Genomic DNA, 18,759 nt, shown 5'->3' on the forward strand with positions numbered 1-18,759 from the left:
AAAACCTGCATCTCCCATCAGTTGGTCGGTTGGTTGGTCACGCCTCCATATATGGTCACGCTTCGTGACATCACGCCTCCATATATGGTCACGCCTCGTGACATCACGCCTCCATATATGATCACGCCTCGTGACATCACGCCTCCATATATGGTCACGCCTCGTGACATCACGCCTCCATATATGGTCACGCCTCGTGACATCACGCCTCCATATATGGCCGTCTCCATATATGAAGATCACGACACTGACCTCATCAAACCCTGGATAGCCATACATGAAGAAGACTGGATCAGAAGACCTATAGATACCTGGGCCCTCATCAAACCCTGTGCACTCAAGACACTGCCCCCGGGCTGCAATGAACGTTTAACCCATTAAAATCAGGAAAGCATCCGTACCAATTTAGCGTTTGGTTATTCAAAAATAGCAGACACATACAAGCTACGTTTTTTTGTAACCATCTTAAACGAGACGAAGGCATTTGTAACGTCGGCCTCGAGGTGTTAATAGGTTAAACTGTCAATGTTTTCTGAGGGACCCCGTCGTGGAACCCTCCCTCCCCCAAGGACCCCTGGGGGGTCCCCTGGTGGACCCCCAGTTTGAGAACCACTGTCCTGGGAGTTCCTAAATCTGCTTCTCTCTCAGCCCTAACGATGTTTTGAGCACTAAGCATTGGGGCAGCCAGCTGCCTCCATCCCTCCCAGTGTTGTTTTCGTCGACTAAAACTAAAACGAAAAATGTTCGTCGACTACCTTTTTTCACTGACGAAAACTAAATGGAAACTAAATGAAAACTAACCTATGATGACTAAAACTAAGACTAAATATACTGACAATTTCGTCAACAAATAAAAACTAGACTAAAATGTTAGGAAGGGACTAGTGGACAAGAGATCCAGTATGAGTCATTTTACACTTGGTTGCATGCTGAAAATAGCAGATCTACAAGCTCACAACGCGTCGCAGCGCGACGCGTTGTGAGCTTGTAGATCGGCTATTTTCAGCAAGTGTAAAAACAGTCATTACGACAGCATCAAAATACATTTTAGTCGACTAAATCAACTGTAGATTTAGTCGACTAAAATCTTATTACATTTAGTCGACTAAAACTAGACTAACACTAAAACATTCCAGGTGACTAAAATGTGACTAAAACTAAATGAAAGCCATTCAAGAGACTATGACTAAAACTAAAATAGAAATTTGCTGCCAAAAACAACACTGATCCCTCCATCACGTTGTGAGCATGCCTTCATGAATGAGCCCGCCGCCCGGCTGCACCTCCCCCAGATCAGTATGGATGTCACTCACTATATGGGATGATTCTGAATGGTGATGGACAGAAGACAGGTGATGCATGATTGATCGGCTTCACCAACCTGCAGTGTCCAGTGCACTGTCTGCTGCACACACACAATGCTGCGTAACTGCACTCCCTATACAGGCTATTACAGTATGGCTGTATACAGTATACTTAGAGAGAGAGAGAGAGTGTGTGTGTGTGTAGGCTATATATATATATATATATATATATATATATATATATATATATATATATGTGTGTGTGTGTGTGTGTGTGTGTGTGTGTGTGTGTGTGTGTGTGTGTGTGTGTGTGTGTGTGTGTTGCACTAATTGGATTGCATCCAAGGAGCTAGAAATCACGATTCTATACAGGTTTCTTTTTTCTAGATTTCTATACTATAACTGTTATAGTATAGAAATCTAGAAAAAAGAAACCTATAACAGGAGGAAGATATTATGACATCGATGGACAGATAATATGGTTAATAATTAATTGTCTGATATTGCATGGACTGGATATAAATTGATAAAAGATCAATAACTGTTTGACTCCGCGCGCGCGCGCACACACACACACACACGCACACACCATTCTATGATTTTTGGGCACCATCTGCGCGCATGCAGGTGAGCATGCCAAATACACACACACAGCTCCAAAATCCCCCACCGCGAAGCCAAATGGCCATCATTGCAGGAAGAACAGATCATAATATAGCACTAGCAGAACACAGTCCTGTACAGTTTGGTAGGGTCGGTTGTGCCCCCATGTCTGTCTGTCTGTCTGTCTGTCTGTCCGTCCCATCATAGACAAACCATCCACCTACCTTGTAATCTCGAAGCTGCACCCTTTCCGAAGGAGCAACGCTCTCTTCCGCATGATGCCCGCTTTCTCTCTGCCTCTCTGACTCTGGTACACATTGATATCCGAATTCATGGGTGCCAGCCTCTATAGTCCAGTCGAGCAGATCCCCTTTAATAGTATAGTAGCAGAACGCAGCTCTTCCAAATCCTTTCCCCAAAACAAACCCGGGGTAGACTAGACTAGACAGAGGGTTCCGGGGGTAATGGACTTGCCTTGACTGCGAGGAACGGGAACGAAAGGAAAGGGAACAGGAACGACTAGCTGACCACAAAGAGCAGAAAAATCCCCCCCTTTTTACGCGTCGCGTCAGTTTGTTGAGCAGGACCTTAAAGTAGAAGAACCGCAGAGTTTCCACTGGGAGAGACAACGAAAGAAGACGATGTTCTGGGGTTACTACTAGTGGTGCATCATTTTTTTTGGGGGGGGGGTTGTTGTTGTTGTTTTTTTGACGGCGTTCCGTTTTGATTTTTGACGGCGTTGCGTTGTGCCGTCGGCAGCCTACTGTTGTTGGTGCTGAGCGGCGGGTTGCTGCTGCTGCTGCTGCTATCCCAGACTGTGTGCTATGTTATGGTTATGGGTCCGCCTGCCTCGGAGGAGTCCCGACTCCCGACTGCTCTAGACTGTTGAGTGTTGATCCCTTCCCATCCCACACACACACGCACATGCACGCGCGCACACACACACACACACACACACACACACACAACTCCTCTGAGGTGATGACTTCGTGTGTGTGTGTGTGTGTGTGTGTGTGTGTGTGTGTGTGTGTGTGTGTGTGTGTGTGTGTGTGTGCACAGCCTGGTTGTTAGAGGGTTCCAACAACTTGGGATGCCCAAAAAGGAGGCAAAAAGGCTGGCAAAGTATTGTGGACTGTCTCAGCTATAATTGGCAGCCGTCATATATGGCGGAGACGCTGTTACTTATACCCATAGAGTACTGTGTGACATGCCTGTTGTATCATGAAAACACATGCCATGACTTTGCAGATGTAACTTTAATGCACCTATAATATTTGTGTCCTTGTATGCATATCCTTTGTGTGGACATAAATCAATGGTTAGTGTGTGTGTGTGTGTGTGTGTGTGTGTGTGTGTGTGTGTGTGCGCGTGCGTGCGTGCGTGCGTGCGTGCGTGCGTGCGTGTGAGATGGGTGGAGGATTATTGGGGTGGTTTCTGTTGCTCAGTATTCAGTGCAGTGTATTCAAGTTAAGTGTAATTAAAGTTGGACATGCTCAGGTAGCGTGATGATGAAGAGGCTGGTGTGTTTACAAGGTGATGAAGAGAGAACCCTATAGCTGCCGCCTTTAATTAGAGGGCTGGACCACTTTGGTAGAGGTGTGCCTTGCGTAGTTAAGTTACGCTTGCCATGATGTAACCCCAAAGGTGGACAAGAAATCTAAAATAAATGCTCCATAGAGCGTCGCAGTCCCGCCACCTTTCCTGGCGACGAGCGGCCCGGAAGCTAATTTCCCATACATTTTTCCCATAGATGTTTCATAAAGTATTTATTTAAAGACCTGTAAGCCTCGGACAAAGCCAACTCTGACAATAAACACAATTTTTGGGGGCTGAACAAAATGATTAGAAGGAAGAAAAACAACAAAAAAGTGTTGTACCCTGCGAGGCTTACAATTCTGGACGGGAACCCGTTTGTGTTTTAACTAAGCATTATTTAGCTATTGAAAAATAGCAGATCTACAAGCTCATAGGTGGCGCGCTACGAGCTTGTAGGTCTGCTATTTTTGAAAAATCATGAAAATGTGGCACAACTCTTTGAATATATATATAAGACTTTTTATTTATTTCGACGTCAGGCCTAAATGGGTTACTTTCTGAGACGTCTATGGGGAAAATGAATTGGAAATTCTCTTCCGGGCCACTCGTCGGGGGCGGGTGGGACTGTGACGCTCTATTGTCTTTTTGAATTGATCGTTCAAAAATATGCTCCCCATTGACACCCATTGTACAGAGGCTCAACATTACCAACTATAGAGGATAGGAGTGTGTGTGATGTTTGGCAAAATGTTTAGGAGTAATATCATTTTGTTGTTGTTTTTGCAACAATCTTCTTCATTTTGTTGAGGAAATACAGAGCCAGATCACTCATAGCATCTCTGAGGATAGAATTCTGGATAAGCAGGACATGTGCAGCATTTTGTACGAAGTGGGCCACTCCTGAAAACTTTGGAAGGCAATCTTAGCCAATCAGTGTAGAATCTGAGAAATCCAACTCATCTTGATCACATGACTACAGAGATCATGTGTACCGATTTGCGTGAGATTTGGATGAAATCTGTGCGACTAATATAAACAATGTGTTTTGCAGAAATCGGCCTCATGGTGGCGCTATAACCGGCAGATGTGGAGGGATGCAGGGAAAATGTTTTTCCATGGCCTCTATAAGTGCGCATACAAAGTTGTACACAGATCGATGCAGTTATAGGTACAGGAATTGCCTAGTGGAAATGTGCGTGTATAATTTCACAGAAATTGCACACTGATTTATGGCATTTTGTTCGAAACAGACCAATCATGTAAGCTTTGGAAGCCAATCTTAGCCAATCGATGGAAGATGGGAAATGGTGCAGATCTGTGTTGATCAAATGACTATGGAGAGAGTGTATACTGAATTGTGTGATGTATGGATAAAATGTGTACGAGTAATCTACAGAAATGTGTTTTGCCAAAATCGGCCTCATGGTGGCGCTATAACATGCCATTGTGGAATATTTGGGGCAGAGGTTCGTCGTTGGCATGATCTGGCAACCAGGGAGTGTGTGTTCACAGTTTGCCATGGTTCGGGCCAACGGTGCCGGAGATTAGCTGGTAACGGATGGACGGACGGACGGACAGACGGACACACACACACACACACACACACACACACACACACACACACACACACACACTCTCTCTCTCTCTCTCCCAATGCCTTTGGCCTGGTGGAGATAAAAAGTGGCAGAGCCCTTTAATAAGGTACAGTATAAGCCACTGGCTGACAGCTTTGCTGTTCAAACACTCTTTATTTATAACTCTGACCAAACAGCACAGAGCAGGGATGGATCTATGAAGCAATTATAAATGGGATTGCTAGTGTAGTCAAAAGGGCTTGGCCCTCAATGCCCTCAATACCCTCATACTGTACCTGACTAACTATTTCTCCAAAGTGAGTGACACCCACAGCCTGCACAATACTATAGGCATCCATTTTCAGGGTTTTTTTGGGTGCAATTGAGCTCAGAAAACCTAAAAATTACAGACGATAAGGGATTTATAGTTGCCGATTTAATTTAAACTCTAATATAGAGTGCTTTGTCGACCAACAAATAGCAAAATCCAGCCGATCTATAGGCTGAGCTTGTAGAGTAACTTGTAGAGTAACTTATTAATTTAAGTAATGTCCCCAACTATGTCATTTTCCTCTTCTACCCCAGATTTGAACCCGGTTTCCTGTGCTGATTTAGTTTCACCATTGAGCTAATACAGCTAATACAACTGCTTGCTCAGGGGATACATTGAATCTTCACCATCAGGTCAAGATTTGTGTCAGATCCTGTGTCTAGGTGAGAGATCACCATCTAAATGTCTCAATAGAAGAACAGGGAGACAAAATACAACCACCCCAATTGTATATAGGTTATATTGTATTAACATATTATTCCACAGATTGGAAAATAACAAGGGTGCACGATTATGAAATTATCACCGATCTCCGATTATTTGCAGGGTCATATCTGCCAATACCGATTCTGACCGATTCCGATATTATACCACACTGGAAACATGAAGCCTAGGCCCTATAGGGGCTTGGCCCAAAGCCTGTTAATAAAGTATTCAATCAATCAATACATATTACAATTTACAATTTACAATTTAGGCATTTAGCAGACGCTCTTAATCCAGAGCGATTTACATTAAGCAATAACAAAAGCATGGCATACATCACATATATAAAAATGTAGTTATCATGAATCATGCGTAAACTAAGAACGTAACAATGGAGTATCTATGTAAACTATACATACTATACTATATACTATATTATACATGTGATACTATAAAGTGCTTTGACTACATAAAATGCAATTCTAGAGCTGTCTACGTAACATATAGCCTAGATACTCTTTTCCAAGAGTCTGTTTTCACAACTGAATGAGATGAGTAGGCCTACACAAATTAAATGTAGAAAAATGTAAAGTTTATTTTTACTTAAGATTTTACATCATATTTGTCTAGACTAGAGGTACTAGAAACTTTTGATTAATATTGAACTCATTGATGAATTTTTACATTTTATTTATTTATGTTTTGCTGGTGAAAACCAATTAAATAATCGGTATTATTTTGAGACCGTTCCGACATGGCAATTTTATGGCCGATATGGCCATTTCCTCTTTTATGCTACCGATTCTATCGTGCATCCCTAGAAATTAATGTTTTATTCTCACACACACACACACACACACACACACACACACACACACACACACACACACACACACACACACACACACACACACACACACACACACACACACACACACACACACACACACACACACACACACACACACACACACACACACACACACACACACAGAGCCAGAAAACTGTTTTGCTCTCTCCGGTGCATCGGCCCAATGTTTAGACGAAGGATTCTCTCACCATGACTCAAGACTCAACCATGTTTGTGTCATTGAACAGACTTCGGTTGTGGTACTTCAAATGCATTGAGTCACTGTCTGTGACTCATGTTGCATGGTGTTAACTAAACCACACAGTCACACACACACAGACACCCTGTAACCTCTCCAAAACCTCCACAGCAGCCTTTGGTGATAGTCATGATAGACATGGTGGAATATTCTCTGGCGTCTTGGCCTCCTTGCCTATAGCAGTGGTTCCCGGGGGACCCCCAGGGGTCCCTGAGGGAGTTCCAGGGGGTCCCCAGCTAAAAAGTAGTTTGGAACCAAATGGACCATTTACGGGTCTGTAACTCAGAGAGTGTACAAATTAAAGTACATTTGTACACTCTCAGAGTTAAAATAACATTGATTTTACAATATAAATTGGGGGTTAAATGGGGGTCCGTAGACTAATGCATGTCAAACTGCTAGAGAGCCATACAATTCTTCTCTTATGGGGGTACCCGGCATATTATTTTCAAATGTGGGTCCGCAGGCTAATTCGTGTCAATTTGGAGGTTCATGTCAATGACCCCCAAATTGATTATGTAACTGGCAGCGGACCCTATCCCCCAGGAATATTTTCACTTCTTCTCACGAGTTTTCAAACATTAGAAAAGCAGATCTTCTCACTCACAATGTGTTGCACCTGTTGACTGTTGTGTTTACATCTCAACACATTTAGCTAAAGAATCCCCTGGAACACATTCAAGGGGTTACCCCTGAGGGTCCCCACTTTGAGAAGCGCTGATGTAGAAAATTGGGAGGAGGGGTAAAGCACTGCTGGTAAACAACCCAAAGTTGACTTATTTTATTTTAAGCCACAGCCACACTACTATGGAGGGAAAATTCATTCGATGTGTCTCTTTACTAAAAATCACACCTGTGTGAAGTAAGTGGTGCAACTCCGTGTGGGGGTCCCCGGGGGGGGGGGGGGGGGGGTCCGATTCCGGGGCCGCCCCGAAACGGTTGAGAAATGACAGAGTTACCGTGTGGGGGTCCCTCTACTGTACTGTCACTGTACTGTACTTGCACACCCAAAATCACCATATATACATTTAATATGTGCGTGTGTGTTTGTGTGTGTGTTAGGTTGCGCACAGGTGGTGAAAAACAACCATGCTGTTTTCGTGCTCAGACGCACCCAGCCAGCCACCCAGTCAGTCAGGCAGGCACCCACCCACACACACATACTCACTTAAGGAAGTGGTTGCACCACTTAAAAAGAGACACATCACACATGTGTGATAGGGACTTTATTATTATTATTAGTTACGGATAGCAGCTTTAAAGAGTACACGCATGTTAGTGCGAGGTCCTTGACGTCCTCCATTAGGGTCTAATGAAAACACACAAGTGTGGTGTGATCTCATCTCACTTGAAATTAAACTGAATATGTATTTGCAATCAGACATACGAGTGATTTCAATCCGAGGGAAATCATTTGTTAATGGTTTTGAGTGGGCATTGCTCATATTAGTTACCAATTTAACCGGCTACTAAGTAGGCCTGGGTGGGTGGGAACCATCAATTCCCGAGCCATGAGGCCTATGGAGCCTATCTCCTGTTTCTGTAGCGTGAGGCAGCTTACAAGTATACACCCCCTGGACATGACATGACATGACATGACAGACAGTAGTACTGTATGTCGCAGGGACCTCCAATCCAACCCTTGCTATTGTGAGTACAATGCGTACAGTATATTGCATTATCAATCTGTCTGTCTGTCCGACCCCTTCATTTGTTTATAGATACAGTACAGTATATACTCATTTGCATTGGAGATCTCATCACCTAATGGATTTAAACACCACATTATGAACTTCCACTGTCAGGTATGAACTCTTAATGGGCCTCATAGCTGCACATGCAGGCCTCACTCTGCTCTGCTGCAACTTTAGACTGCACACATTCCATGTCCTTGAGGTAATGAGATCAGTGGAGAGTAAGGCCATGCTAGGCAGGGAGAGCAACATGAAACATTTTAGTGATGACGCTTCTTTTATCAAGGCCCCAGCAGCCTTTTCCCCAGTGGAAAGGCTGGCATGGTCTGAGATACCAATTATTATAGCCATTATTTACTGGGTAATCGGTAGAGTGGGCACCATGAGAAGTCTGGGCGCCTCAATGTTAAATTATTGGCTATTTCTTACAAAATGTAAAAGAAATAATAGTAAAAAGGAGAACAAAAAAAAGAAAATATTAAATGTATGCTTTGGAAAATGGTCTGAAATAAGGTAAAGTAGTGTTTGTCATAGTATTTCAACAATTTATATAAATTGCAATGCTACAAAACCTGTGGATAGCCAGAGTTACATTAAGTCCTGAACAAAAAGTTAAAGGTCTGATGTACCGTGCATGTTCAAATCATGCATTCTTTTTCCAAAGCATATTTTCCGCTTTACTTTACTTCTTAACATACTTTTTTTTCTTTACTTTTTCAAATCTTGAGAAAATAAATCAAGGTCAAGGTGAACTTTATTGTCCACAAGGGAAATGTGTCTTGAGCTTTCACCCCTGCTGTAGCCACACACAAAACATCAGTGTCAACAAAACATAAAAATCCATAACAGAGGACACACACAACATTACACAAGTGCACACATATTATGGTTAACTCTAATCTCTCACAGTCACTGCTGTTTCAGAGCTTCGTTCAACATTTTAGTTGACGATTTCTTTAAACCTGATGTATTTCCACTTTAGGCCTGCCAGGAACATAGACACGTAGAATAGCGTACCGTGCCACACCCGGAAAAGCCGTTTTAACAGCGATGTATTATTTAATGCATGTTTTAATACGGTCGTATCGATAGCTACCGTTCGTTAGCTCTGTTATGCTTCTGAGCCAATGGCCGCGGCCATTTTGAAGATGCGCGCGCATCCACTTACATCGCCTGCTCTGTTTTCAGACGGCTGTATCTCCCGAAGCGACATTGGAGGGGTCGCTTTGTCCTAGACAAGCGTTTTCAACGGCCTGTAGCAGGCGCTGTGATACTCGCGGTCCACTTTTTCCACCACCGACCGAGAGAACAAGTACCAGCTTCGTCAACACACACGGAATGGTTTCATAGTAAAATGCGATTACGGATATTTGGCTCTTCAAAGTAAGTGTTACGCGCGATAAAACCCTGGCAGGACGCGGCGGAGGGATTGAATAATGGTAGCGGTCAAACGGTTAAGTACAGGGGCGGCGGTGGCTCAGGGGTAGAGTGCCTGGATGGTAACCGTAAGGTTGCCAGTTCGAACCCGGGCTCCCGCAGAGTTACTGTCGAAGTGTCCTTGAGCAAGACACTGAACCCCTAATTGCTCCCGATGTGCTAGTTGGTGCCTTGCATGGTTTCCGCTGCCATCGGTGTATGTATGTGTGTGTGAATGGGTGAATGTAATGCACAATCTCTGTAAAGTGCCTTGGATAAAGGCGCTATATAAATGCACCATTTACCATTTACCTTCTACCAGAGGGCATAAGTACAAACTGAGGTGCCCACTCTTCCTCAATCCCTTTTTACTTCCTTCTAGTGAGATTCGCCTGCTATTACGAGTGAGAAGATTTGAAAGGAAAGTGTTATACAATATGTTGTAAAACACTGGCTCTCTGTCATTAAGTGATTAGCGTTTTCCTTTCCTTTGCCCTGTTTCGCACTGGTTCTTATCATGCAGTCCGTTCATGTATCTGATTGTTCGGGGAAAGAAGCTATTTTCTGTCTGTTTGTTTCCAGTGGCTTTGAGACTGTGAAACCGCTCCCCATGCGGCGGCATCTCAAACATTCTGCAGTTGGGATGGCTTGTATCCTTCATAATTCCACAAGCTTTGCTGACACAACGATCGCCATACAGGGCTTCGATGGGGGGGGGGAGGGGGAGGGGGGGGGGGGGGGGGGGATCACATCCGCTGATGCGTTCGGCTGTCCGCATGACCCTCTGCATTGCTTTGCGGTTGAGGTCGGTGCAGCTTCCATTCCAGCCAGTAAAGCAGCCAGTCGGGGATGCTCTCTGCGGTGCCTCAAAAGCTTTTTTAGAACTTTGGGGCCCCATGCCCCCTGAGACGTTGTGCTTTCTTCACCACTTGCTCCGTCTGTACTGCCCAGGTGAGGTCCTCAGTGCTGTGTATGTGTACCCCCAAGAATTTGTACTCTCTGACCCTTTCCACTTGCAGCACCCCCAATCTGGATGGGAGAGTGGTCTCTGCAGGGAGGTCTCCTGTAGTCAAAGATCAGCTCTTTTGTTTTGTCAACGTTGAGAGCCAGGTTGTACTCCTGGCACCATTGTGCCACGTTCTCCACTTCTCTCCTGTAGGCCGTTTCATCATCGTCTGTGATCAAGCCGATGACTGCGGTGTCGTCGGGCAAACTTCCACTTCATCGGAGCTGAACAGAGCCACACAGTCATGGGTGTATAGAGCGTCGCAGTCCCGCCCCCTACCATGGACCAGGAAATGAATCCCAATGCATTTTTCCCATTTCTATTAGTATTTATTTAAAGACGGTTACGCCGCGGACAAAGCCAACTGGAGTCGTGACAACTCATGACAACACAAACAATATTTTGGACAAAACAAATAATTACAAAGAAGAAAAACAACAAAAAAAAGTGTTGTAACCTGCCGTTTTTTTCTTCTTTCTAATTATTTTTTCGGCCCCAAAAATTGTGTTTGTTGTCATGATTTGTCACGACTCGGCTTGGCATTGTCCGTGGCGTAAACTTTCAATAAATACTTTCTGAAATGTCTATGAGGAAAATGAACGGAGAATCATTTCCTGGTCCATGGTAGGGGGCGGGACTGCGACGCTCTATAGGGAGAGTACAGTAGGGTGCTCAGAACGCATCCTTGAAGGGCTCCTGTGCTGAGAGTCAGAGGGTCAGAAGTCGTTGTACCCATTCACACCACCTGACGTCTGTCGGTCAGGAAGTTGAGTTTCCAGCTGCAGAGGTTTGTGCTCAGACCCAGACTCTTTAGCTCGGTGTCTAGTATGGGGGTATTATGGTATCTATGAACAGCATTCTCACATATGACTTTTCTCTCCCCAGGTGAGAGAGGATTGCGTTGGGAGTGCTGCATGTGGCAATGGCGTCATCTGTGGATCTGTTCTGGCGACAGGCAAATTGTAGGGGGTTGAGTGTGGGGACTGTGGGTGGCAATTTGTTGTTGAACATCTCTCTGACAAGTTTCTCAAAGCATTCGCTCACTTATGCCGCCTCCAGTCATTTAATCTGGCTACTGTTGCTGTTTTGAAGCATGCTGGTACTTTGCGCTCACGCCTCACGGAGTGATTGATTGAAGAATTCTGTGAAAACACCAGCTATAGTTGCGTGGCATAATATGCTTTGTAGAGCCGTCCTGGGATTCCATCAGGACGTGTGTTAAGTGGACAACGTTACGCGCACACTCCCAGTAGGCCTATGGGAACACCTAAGCTATAACAGACTAGCCTGGCTAATAAACCAGACTCAAATCCCACTGTCGTGTGGTATTTGAGTCTGGAGATGCTGTGTATGGATCTTGTTTCCCGGGGGGCGGGTTCAAACATTTTCGCTTTGACGCAATTGGTTAGAGCTACTGTCAGTCAAAGGTCTCAAGCATTGAACGTCACTGTACCAAAGCCCGCCCATATTGCATACCGTGTCCCGATTGGCCACACCAGTTCTCTGGTGTAGGAAATGGGCGTACAATTGAGCCTCTCAAGACCGTAATCAGCCCGCAGGCAATTTTTTTTTGCCAACGGCTGATTCGGTCTGGCTTATTAGCCAGGCTAATAACAGACCGCTTCATCATGTTTCGGTCTGTAACTAACTATTGGACCATAGGTCGCAAAATCTTGTGGATTCCTTGGGGAGAGAGAGAGAGAGAGAGAGAGAGAGAGAGAGAGTATTTGAGCCACACAATTGCCCGACCAAACCCGAAGGCACTGATCAGCAACGCTGGACAAGCTGATAATAGCAACCTGTCATCCCGTCTCGAGCAGAGCAGATAAGGAGGAGGTTGAAGTGGCAAGTGGTGCTGCAGATGAGCTAATAGTGATAGGGGCTATTATTTAGCCCATGAGTCATGCTTAAATGGTCTCAAAAGGAGAGGCAGCCCAGGAAGGAAGCCTTGAATAGAAGGACCAAACTGTTTCCGATAGCTTCTGAATTGAATTTTAGTTGCACACCATTTTATCCAAGGGTTTCTTTTTGGTGGTCTCTGTGACTCATCAAAGCTGAGCTCAAACATGAGAGACAAATAGAGACAGAGAGAGAGAGAGAGATACAACAATAATTATAATAATTGTTGTTGCACATCAGATATTCTGGTCGCTACAAAGGTCTTGGATTTAGGTTTATATGATAAACTATTATCTCTGGGACAGTGAATATGGCATACATGGCATCCATTGAAAAGTATTGTACTTTTACTGAAGGAACTTTGATGGATTTACATTTACTCATACCGTAGCATCGGTGCTATGAGCTCTTAAACCAAGAGTGGTACTGTAGGTGTTTGTGACACAGCCTGACCTAGTTGTTCTGTGTGTGTGTGTGTGTGTGTGTGTGTGTGTGGGTGTGTGTGCTCCTGCCTGCCAGAGTGACCACCACCTGCAAACAATCACCTGCACAAGCCATGTCCTATTAAACCTCAGTCTCACTCAAGTCTTTGCCAGATTGTCTTGTGTTTCATGCCAAAGGCAAGCTAAGCTAGGCTTTGTCTAGCCCTGCTTTTGTGACTTTGATACTGACTGTTTTTTTTAGATGGTGAAGATTTTGCCAAGCCAAATGTGTCAGCCGTTAAGCCTGGCTTTTTGGATTTTTATTTTATAAGACATTTTATATTTTTGCTTTGTCGTGCTCCTTTAAAACTCACCAAAGTGCACCTTCTGTCTGCTTGTGAGTCCTCTTTCCAAATAAAGACCTATTTAAGATCTTTTGGAATCAGAATTATGAGTTTTAGCCAGTAGTCTAAATTAAATAAGGGATGGGTTTTAGACCGGGCTACAAGTGTAAATCAGTGGGTGACCTTCATTTTTGAGCAAGCTCCATCATTTTCACATTTAAGTAAAATAGGAAGAGACTGAAAAAGTAATAAAAGAGAAAATAATAATAAAATGATGGGCATTAGGCAGGTGTAAGGTAGATTAACCCACTATTCCTCTTACCTGGCTGCTATACACTGACACCATGCTAGACAGGAACGCCCAAAAACGTCACATCCGGGGTAAGAATTTACCCCGGAATTTTCTATGGCTGCCAATGCAACTTGGTCCAATCCTTAATCACATACGGACAAACATCTATGCCGATGCTATCTAACTTGCGGAGGTAGCGTGCCTTGTCCACGGGCAACAGATCTTTCAACGTATGGCATTGCAAATACGTTTGATAATCGCTACTCTGCTCAATATTGTTTTGAAAATGCCGCAAATTGCATTGCAGTGGGCGGAGTCACAGTTTGAGGCACTGTTTACGCGCTGTGGTGTCAGTGTATCACAGTGGTTTCAAATTGTGTTCAATTGAAAGAGGAGAAAAAAATATTCTGTGTGGGTGTGCGTGCATGAGAGAGAGAGAGAGAGAGATAGTGAGTGATTGTGAAATTTGGAATGGCACCAATGTAATCTTATTTCCATTGCCCCTCCAGCTGTGTCTCAAGGGTGTGTCTAATCTAATCCTTAATACCCCTGCACAACGTGTCATGTAGAATAGTTGTTTTCTGAAAATCGTATGTTTCACCCAAAAAATATATATGTACGTATTTTGACACTGACCCCATCTCAAAATATGTTACCCCCAGAAGCATAGATTTTGTCTTTGAAATGTTTGCTTTAAAAAATAATATATTCAAAGACTTTCTTTTTACATTTTGATTCTATTCTATTGAAAATACACATACTGTACTCACTGTATGATGCCACTCAGCCCGCCAAAGCTTTGAAAAGGACTTTGAAGTTGGTATACAGCACTAGCTATACTTTTATGCACTAAATTTTATATTTACTCAACTTATGTGACTACTATTATGTAGCCATGGCTACCAGGTTGTTTGTTGTTGACTATAGGAATTATAGAAATATAGCAGATCTACAAGCTCAGAGTGCGGCATGAAGTGCCACGCTGTGGCAGCTTTTATATCAGCTGTTTTTGAAGAAATCTAAGATGACACAGATGCTTTCCAGGTATTAATGGTTTGAGTGATTAAGAGCTGTAAAGACGGATTCGGGACAGAACGCAGTGTCCTGATCAGACATCCTCAATGGGCCATCGTTTTGTACCTTATCTACAGTGTCATTGTAATGGCCCCATATCTCATCATCATTTTGGCTTGAGAAGATGCAGCTCATACGGTCATGGAAGAAACCTTGGTGGTGGATAGTGTGTGTGCCTGCCTGCCTGCCTGCCTGCCTGCCTGCCTGCGCGCGCGTGTGTGTGTGTGTGTGTGTGCGCGTGCGGAAGTACAACACAAAGATGTTCTATGGATTTAGATGTCAGTGGGTGGAGATGTCTTGTCAGAAACCTTGGTGGATGGTGTGTGTGTGTGTGTGTGTGTGTGCGTGCGTGTGTGTGTGCGTGCGTGCGTGCGTGCGTGCGTGTGTGTGCGTGTGCGTGCGTGTGTGTGTGTGTGTGCGTGCGCGTGCGGAAGTACAACACAAAGATGTTCTATGGATTTAGATGTCAGTGGGTGGAGATGTCTTGTCAGATGTCTACATCTATTAGACGTTTTGGAGGAAAAATGACTTAAACTCTGTCAGATATAATATGCAAACCTGTACCCCCTTTACTAATTCATCTTTTGAGTCAAGAAAGTTATGTCTCACTGGCTTAGCAAAAAGAAAAGAAAAGAAAAGAAAAAACAGCAATGTGGTAGAAGAAGAAAAGAACACAAAATGGATATGTTGTGGATGCTTTATTTAATTTTTCTTTTTAACCCATTTTGAGCGGGAACCCCTTTTGGTGTTTTAAACATTATGTTATAATTTAGCTATTGAAAAATAGCAGATCTACAAGCTCATAGCGCGCCACCGAGTGGCGCGCTACGAGCTTGTAGGTCTGCTATTTTTGAAAAATCGTGAAAATATTTATTTCAGAAAACTGGAGGATTTAGAATATTTTTTTTTAAGCTCAGAGGTCAGGCCTAAATAACAATTGTTATACGTTATACGGGGACTAAAAATCTTTGTGAGTAGGACTGACAGCCACCCACGATCAGCAGGGCTAAAAGGAGGTGCACTCCCCAGTCCCCACAACCAATAGTCCATCTTTTTTAAAAGCATCATTTATTTATTCAAAGCATGTTCACAGACACATGACATTTTGTGCCAGGAAGCCTTTCATTAGTTTGTAGTAATATTACCTGCTCCATGGTGAGCCGTAGCATTATAGGCAGATGGGCACAGTGGTGTTTGCAGGAATGGCTTAATGAGACAGATTTTGCTAAAGAAAAAGCAACGACACTCCAAATAACCTTGATTTAGAACTCCTAACCAAAAACACATAAACATATACATGTGTCTGTATACTGGCGCTGTCGGTGGAAACCTTGTACTGTACCCAGCAAGCCAAATTACGTCATGATAACGTAATGATGACGTCCTCCAGTGACTCCGGTGACGTTCAGGACAAGGCCAGATCACAGCCCATATGGGGATGATCTTTACGTCATTTCACCAGTCTTCACCAGATTAAATAATATATCTTATTCTGGGCCAGATCTGACTAGTTATGATTTGACTTAAGTTGATCTGGCCTCGATCAGACTCTCTCTGATTCATCCAGGGACGTTCGTCTTAGTGGGTAAAATTTATGTTGGTTGAAATCAGGTGATATTCTGGGCCAGATCTGACTAGTCTTGGTTTGACTTGATCTGGCCCCAATCGAGACGTCACTGATTCGTCCAGGTCCTGACCGTGCTTGCTGGGTATATATCCAAAACCAAGACTTACAAGTGTGAAATCAGGGTGTGGCATTAATCCCTATAGTCAACAACAAACAACCTGGTAGCATGGCTACATAATAGTAGTCACATAAGTTGAGTAAAAAAAAATGTAGTGCATAAAGGTAGCTAGTGCTGTATACCAACTTCAAAGTCCTTTTCAAAGCTTTGGCGGGCTGAGTGGCATCATACAGTGAGTACAGTATATGTATTTTCAATAGAATAGAATCAAAATGTAACTTGCTGTCTCACACAGTTGGATCCAAAATACCCCAGCCTGCCAAATATGTTCAGGTTATTATAAAGCAAGTGTCATAAACATAATAATAAATAAGACACATGTAAAATAGCTTAATTTACTCATTTTCAACATTAAGCAATTAAGTCATTAGACCGTGTTATGTGGAAATATGAAAAAGCCCAACTTGAGCCTATAGCTTCTGATATTTAAACGATTTATTTAAAAGATAAAAAGAATCCACGACATACCCAAAATTATTAATCGATTATTTTATTAAAATCTGATTATCGATTATTATTATTATTTATTTTTATTATTGGAATCGATTAACTCGATTAGTTCGATTAACTGTTTGTACACCTCTGAAGAACGGAAAAGGAGAATCATATGGAGAATATCTGGGCTGCCGGGCTTTTCAGTGTCCTCATCAGGATGCGTCCCCATGTCCCTCACATCCGCTCTGTGCCACTGTCCAGCTGGCAGAGGGACGGTGGCCCGGACTCAACCCATTGATGATTAGCCCATTTTAGACCTGAGGACGTCACGATTCTACAAAATGTCTTCTAAATCCTGATAGTTTTCTGAAAAACCTATGTTTCTATGTCAGTGGTTCACAACGTTTTTCATGTCAAGGACCCCCAGAATGATCTGTATTTGGCCGCGGACCCCCATCTGAAAATATGTTGTTCCACGGACCCTAGCTCCAGAAACAACGTTTTGAGTTAAAAACGTTCGCTCTGAACGAATATATATTCAAAGATTTTCGCCACATTTTTCAAAAATAGCAGACCTACAAGCTCGTAGCGCGGCACTCGGTGCCGCGCTACGAGCTTGTAGATCTGCTATTTTTCAATAGCTAAAGTATAACATAATGCTTCAAACACCAAAAGGGGTTCCCGCCCAGAATGGGTTAGATGTGAGAGTCGTGCCAATGCGTGGATCAAGCAGGTGAGGTCACTGTGACTTGTTGTTGCCAGCGCACTGTCTGCACCCACCTCCTGAGCGAAGGGCATCCGCATGCACAGTCTCACTCTGCTGGCCTGGAGGGAGAGCATTTGAGATGGAAGCAAAACAGCGGAGTATAGGAATTTCATCTCTTTAGTGTGCTTAGTTGGCTGGGGTCCCACAGGGCTCTGTACTAGGATTTGGCGGCTCTTGGCACAAAAAAAAACCCCACTTTGAGAACTACTGTGCTAGGGTTCACGTGTGGTTAATATGCAAAAAGGCTATTTAACAAAATGGCTATTTTACCCACTTTAACTGGTTAAAACTTTAACACTAACTATTTTGGCCATTTTATTATAGGCAAACATACTGTAGCACATGTACAAACTCATAACAGGCCATTGTGACTTGTTGCAAGCCTAAGACCCTCCAGCAGAGTAGGAATTTAATCCTGTTAAAATTGCTTAGTGGGTGGGCGCCGGGCGGGCAGCTGGTGGGCGAGGCGGCAGTGGCGCAGGGGTATGGTGGCCTCTAGATCAGCCGGATGGGAACCATGAGGCTCCCAGTTCGATCCCGGGCTCCCCCAGAGTTAGTGTCGAAGTGTCCTGGGCAAAAACACTGAACCCCTAATTGCTCCTGATCGTTGAGTGGTGGTTAGGGAGTACCTGCCTATAGAGCGCCGCAGTCCCGCCCCCTCGAGAGACCCGGAAAAGAAATCTCCGTTCATTTTCCTCATAGACTTTTCAGAAAGTATTTATTTAAAGACGTTTACGCCGCGGACAAAGCCAACTCTTGTCGTGACAAATCATGACAATAAAC

The 18,759-nt window shown here is 43.7% G+C and overlaps 2 protein-coding genes across 5 annotated transcripts in view; both read right to left on the reverse strand.

The window, feature by feature from the left end:
- garnl3 (GTPase activating Rap/RanGAP domain like 3) overlaps positions 1-2,732 on the reverse strand; it is a 157,345-nt gene extending 154,613 nt beyond the window's left edge. For all 4 annotated transcript variants that reach the window (XM_079524321.1, XM_079524322.1, XM_079524323.1 and 1 more), the window contains exon 1: positions 2,132-2,732. In XM_079524321.1, the coding sequence (XP_079380447.1) occupies positions 2,132-2,241 (110 nt within the window). In that variant the 5' untranslated portion in view covers positions 2,242-2,732. The remainder of the gene's footprint in view (positions 1-2,131) is intronic.
- The window catches only part of LOC306939671 (carboxyl-terminal PDZ ligand of neuronal nitric oxide synthase protein), a 450,703-nt gene that overhangs the window by 331,685 nt on the left and 100,259 nt on the right, over positions 1-18,759 (reverse strand). The window lies entirely within an intron of this gene.

This window comes from Electrona antarctica (assembly GCF_951216825.1).
Source record: "Electrona antarctica genome assembly, chromosome: 16".
NCBI classification, from domain to species: domain Eukaryota; kingdom Metazoa; phylum Chordata; class Actinopteri; order Myctophiformes; family Myctophidae; genus Electrona; species Electrona antarctica.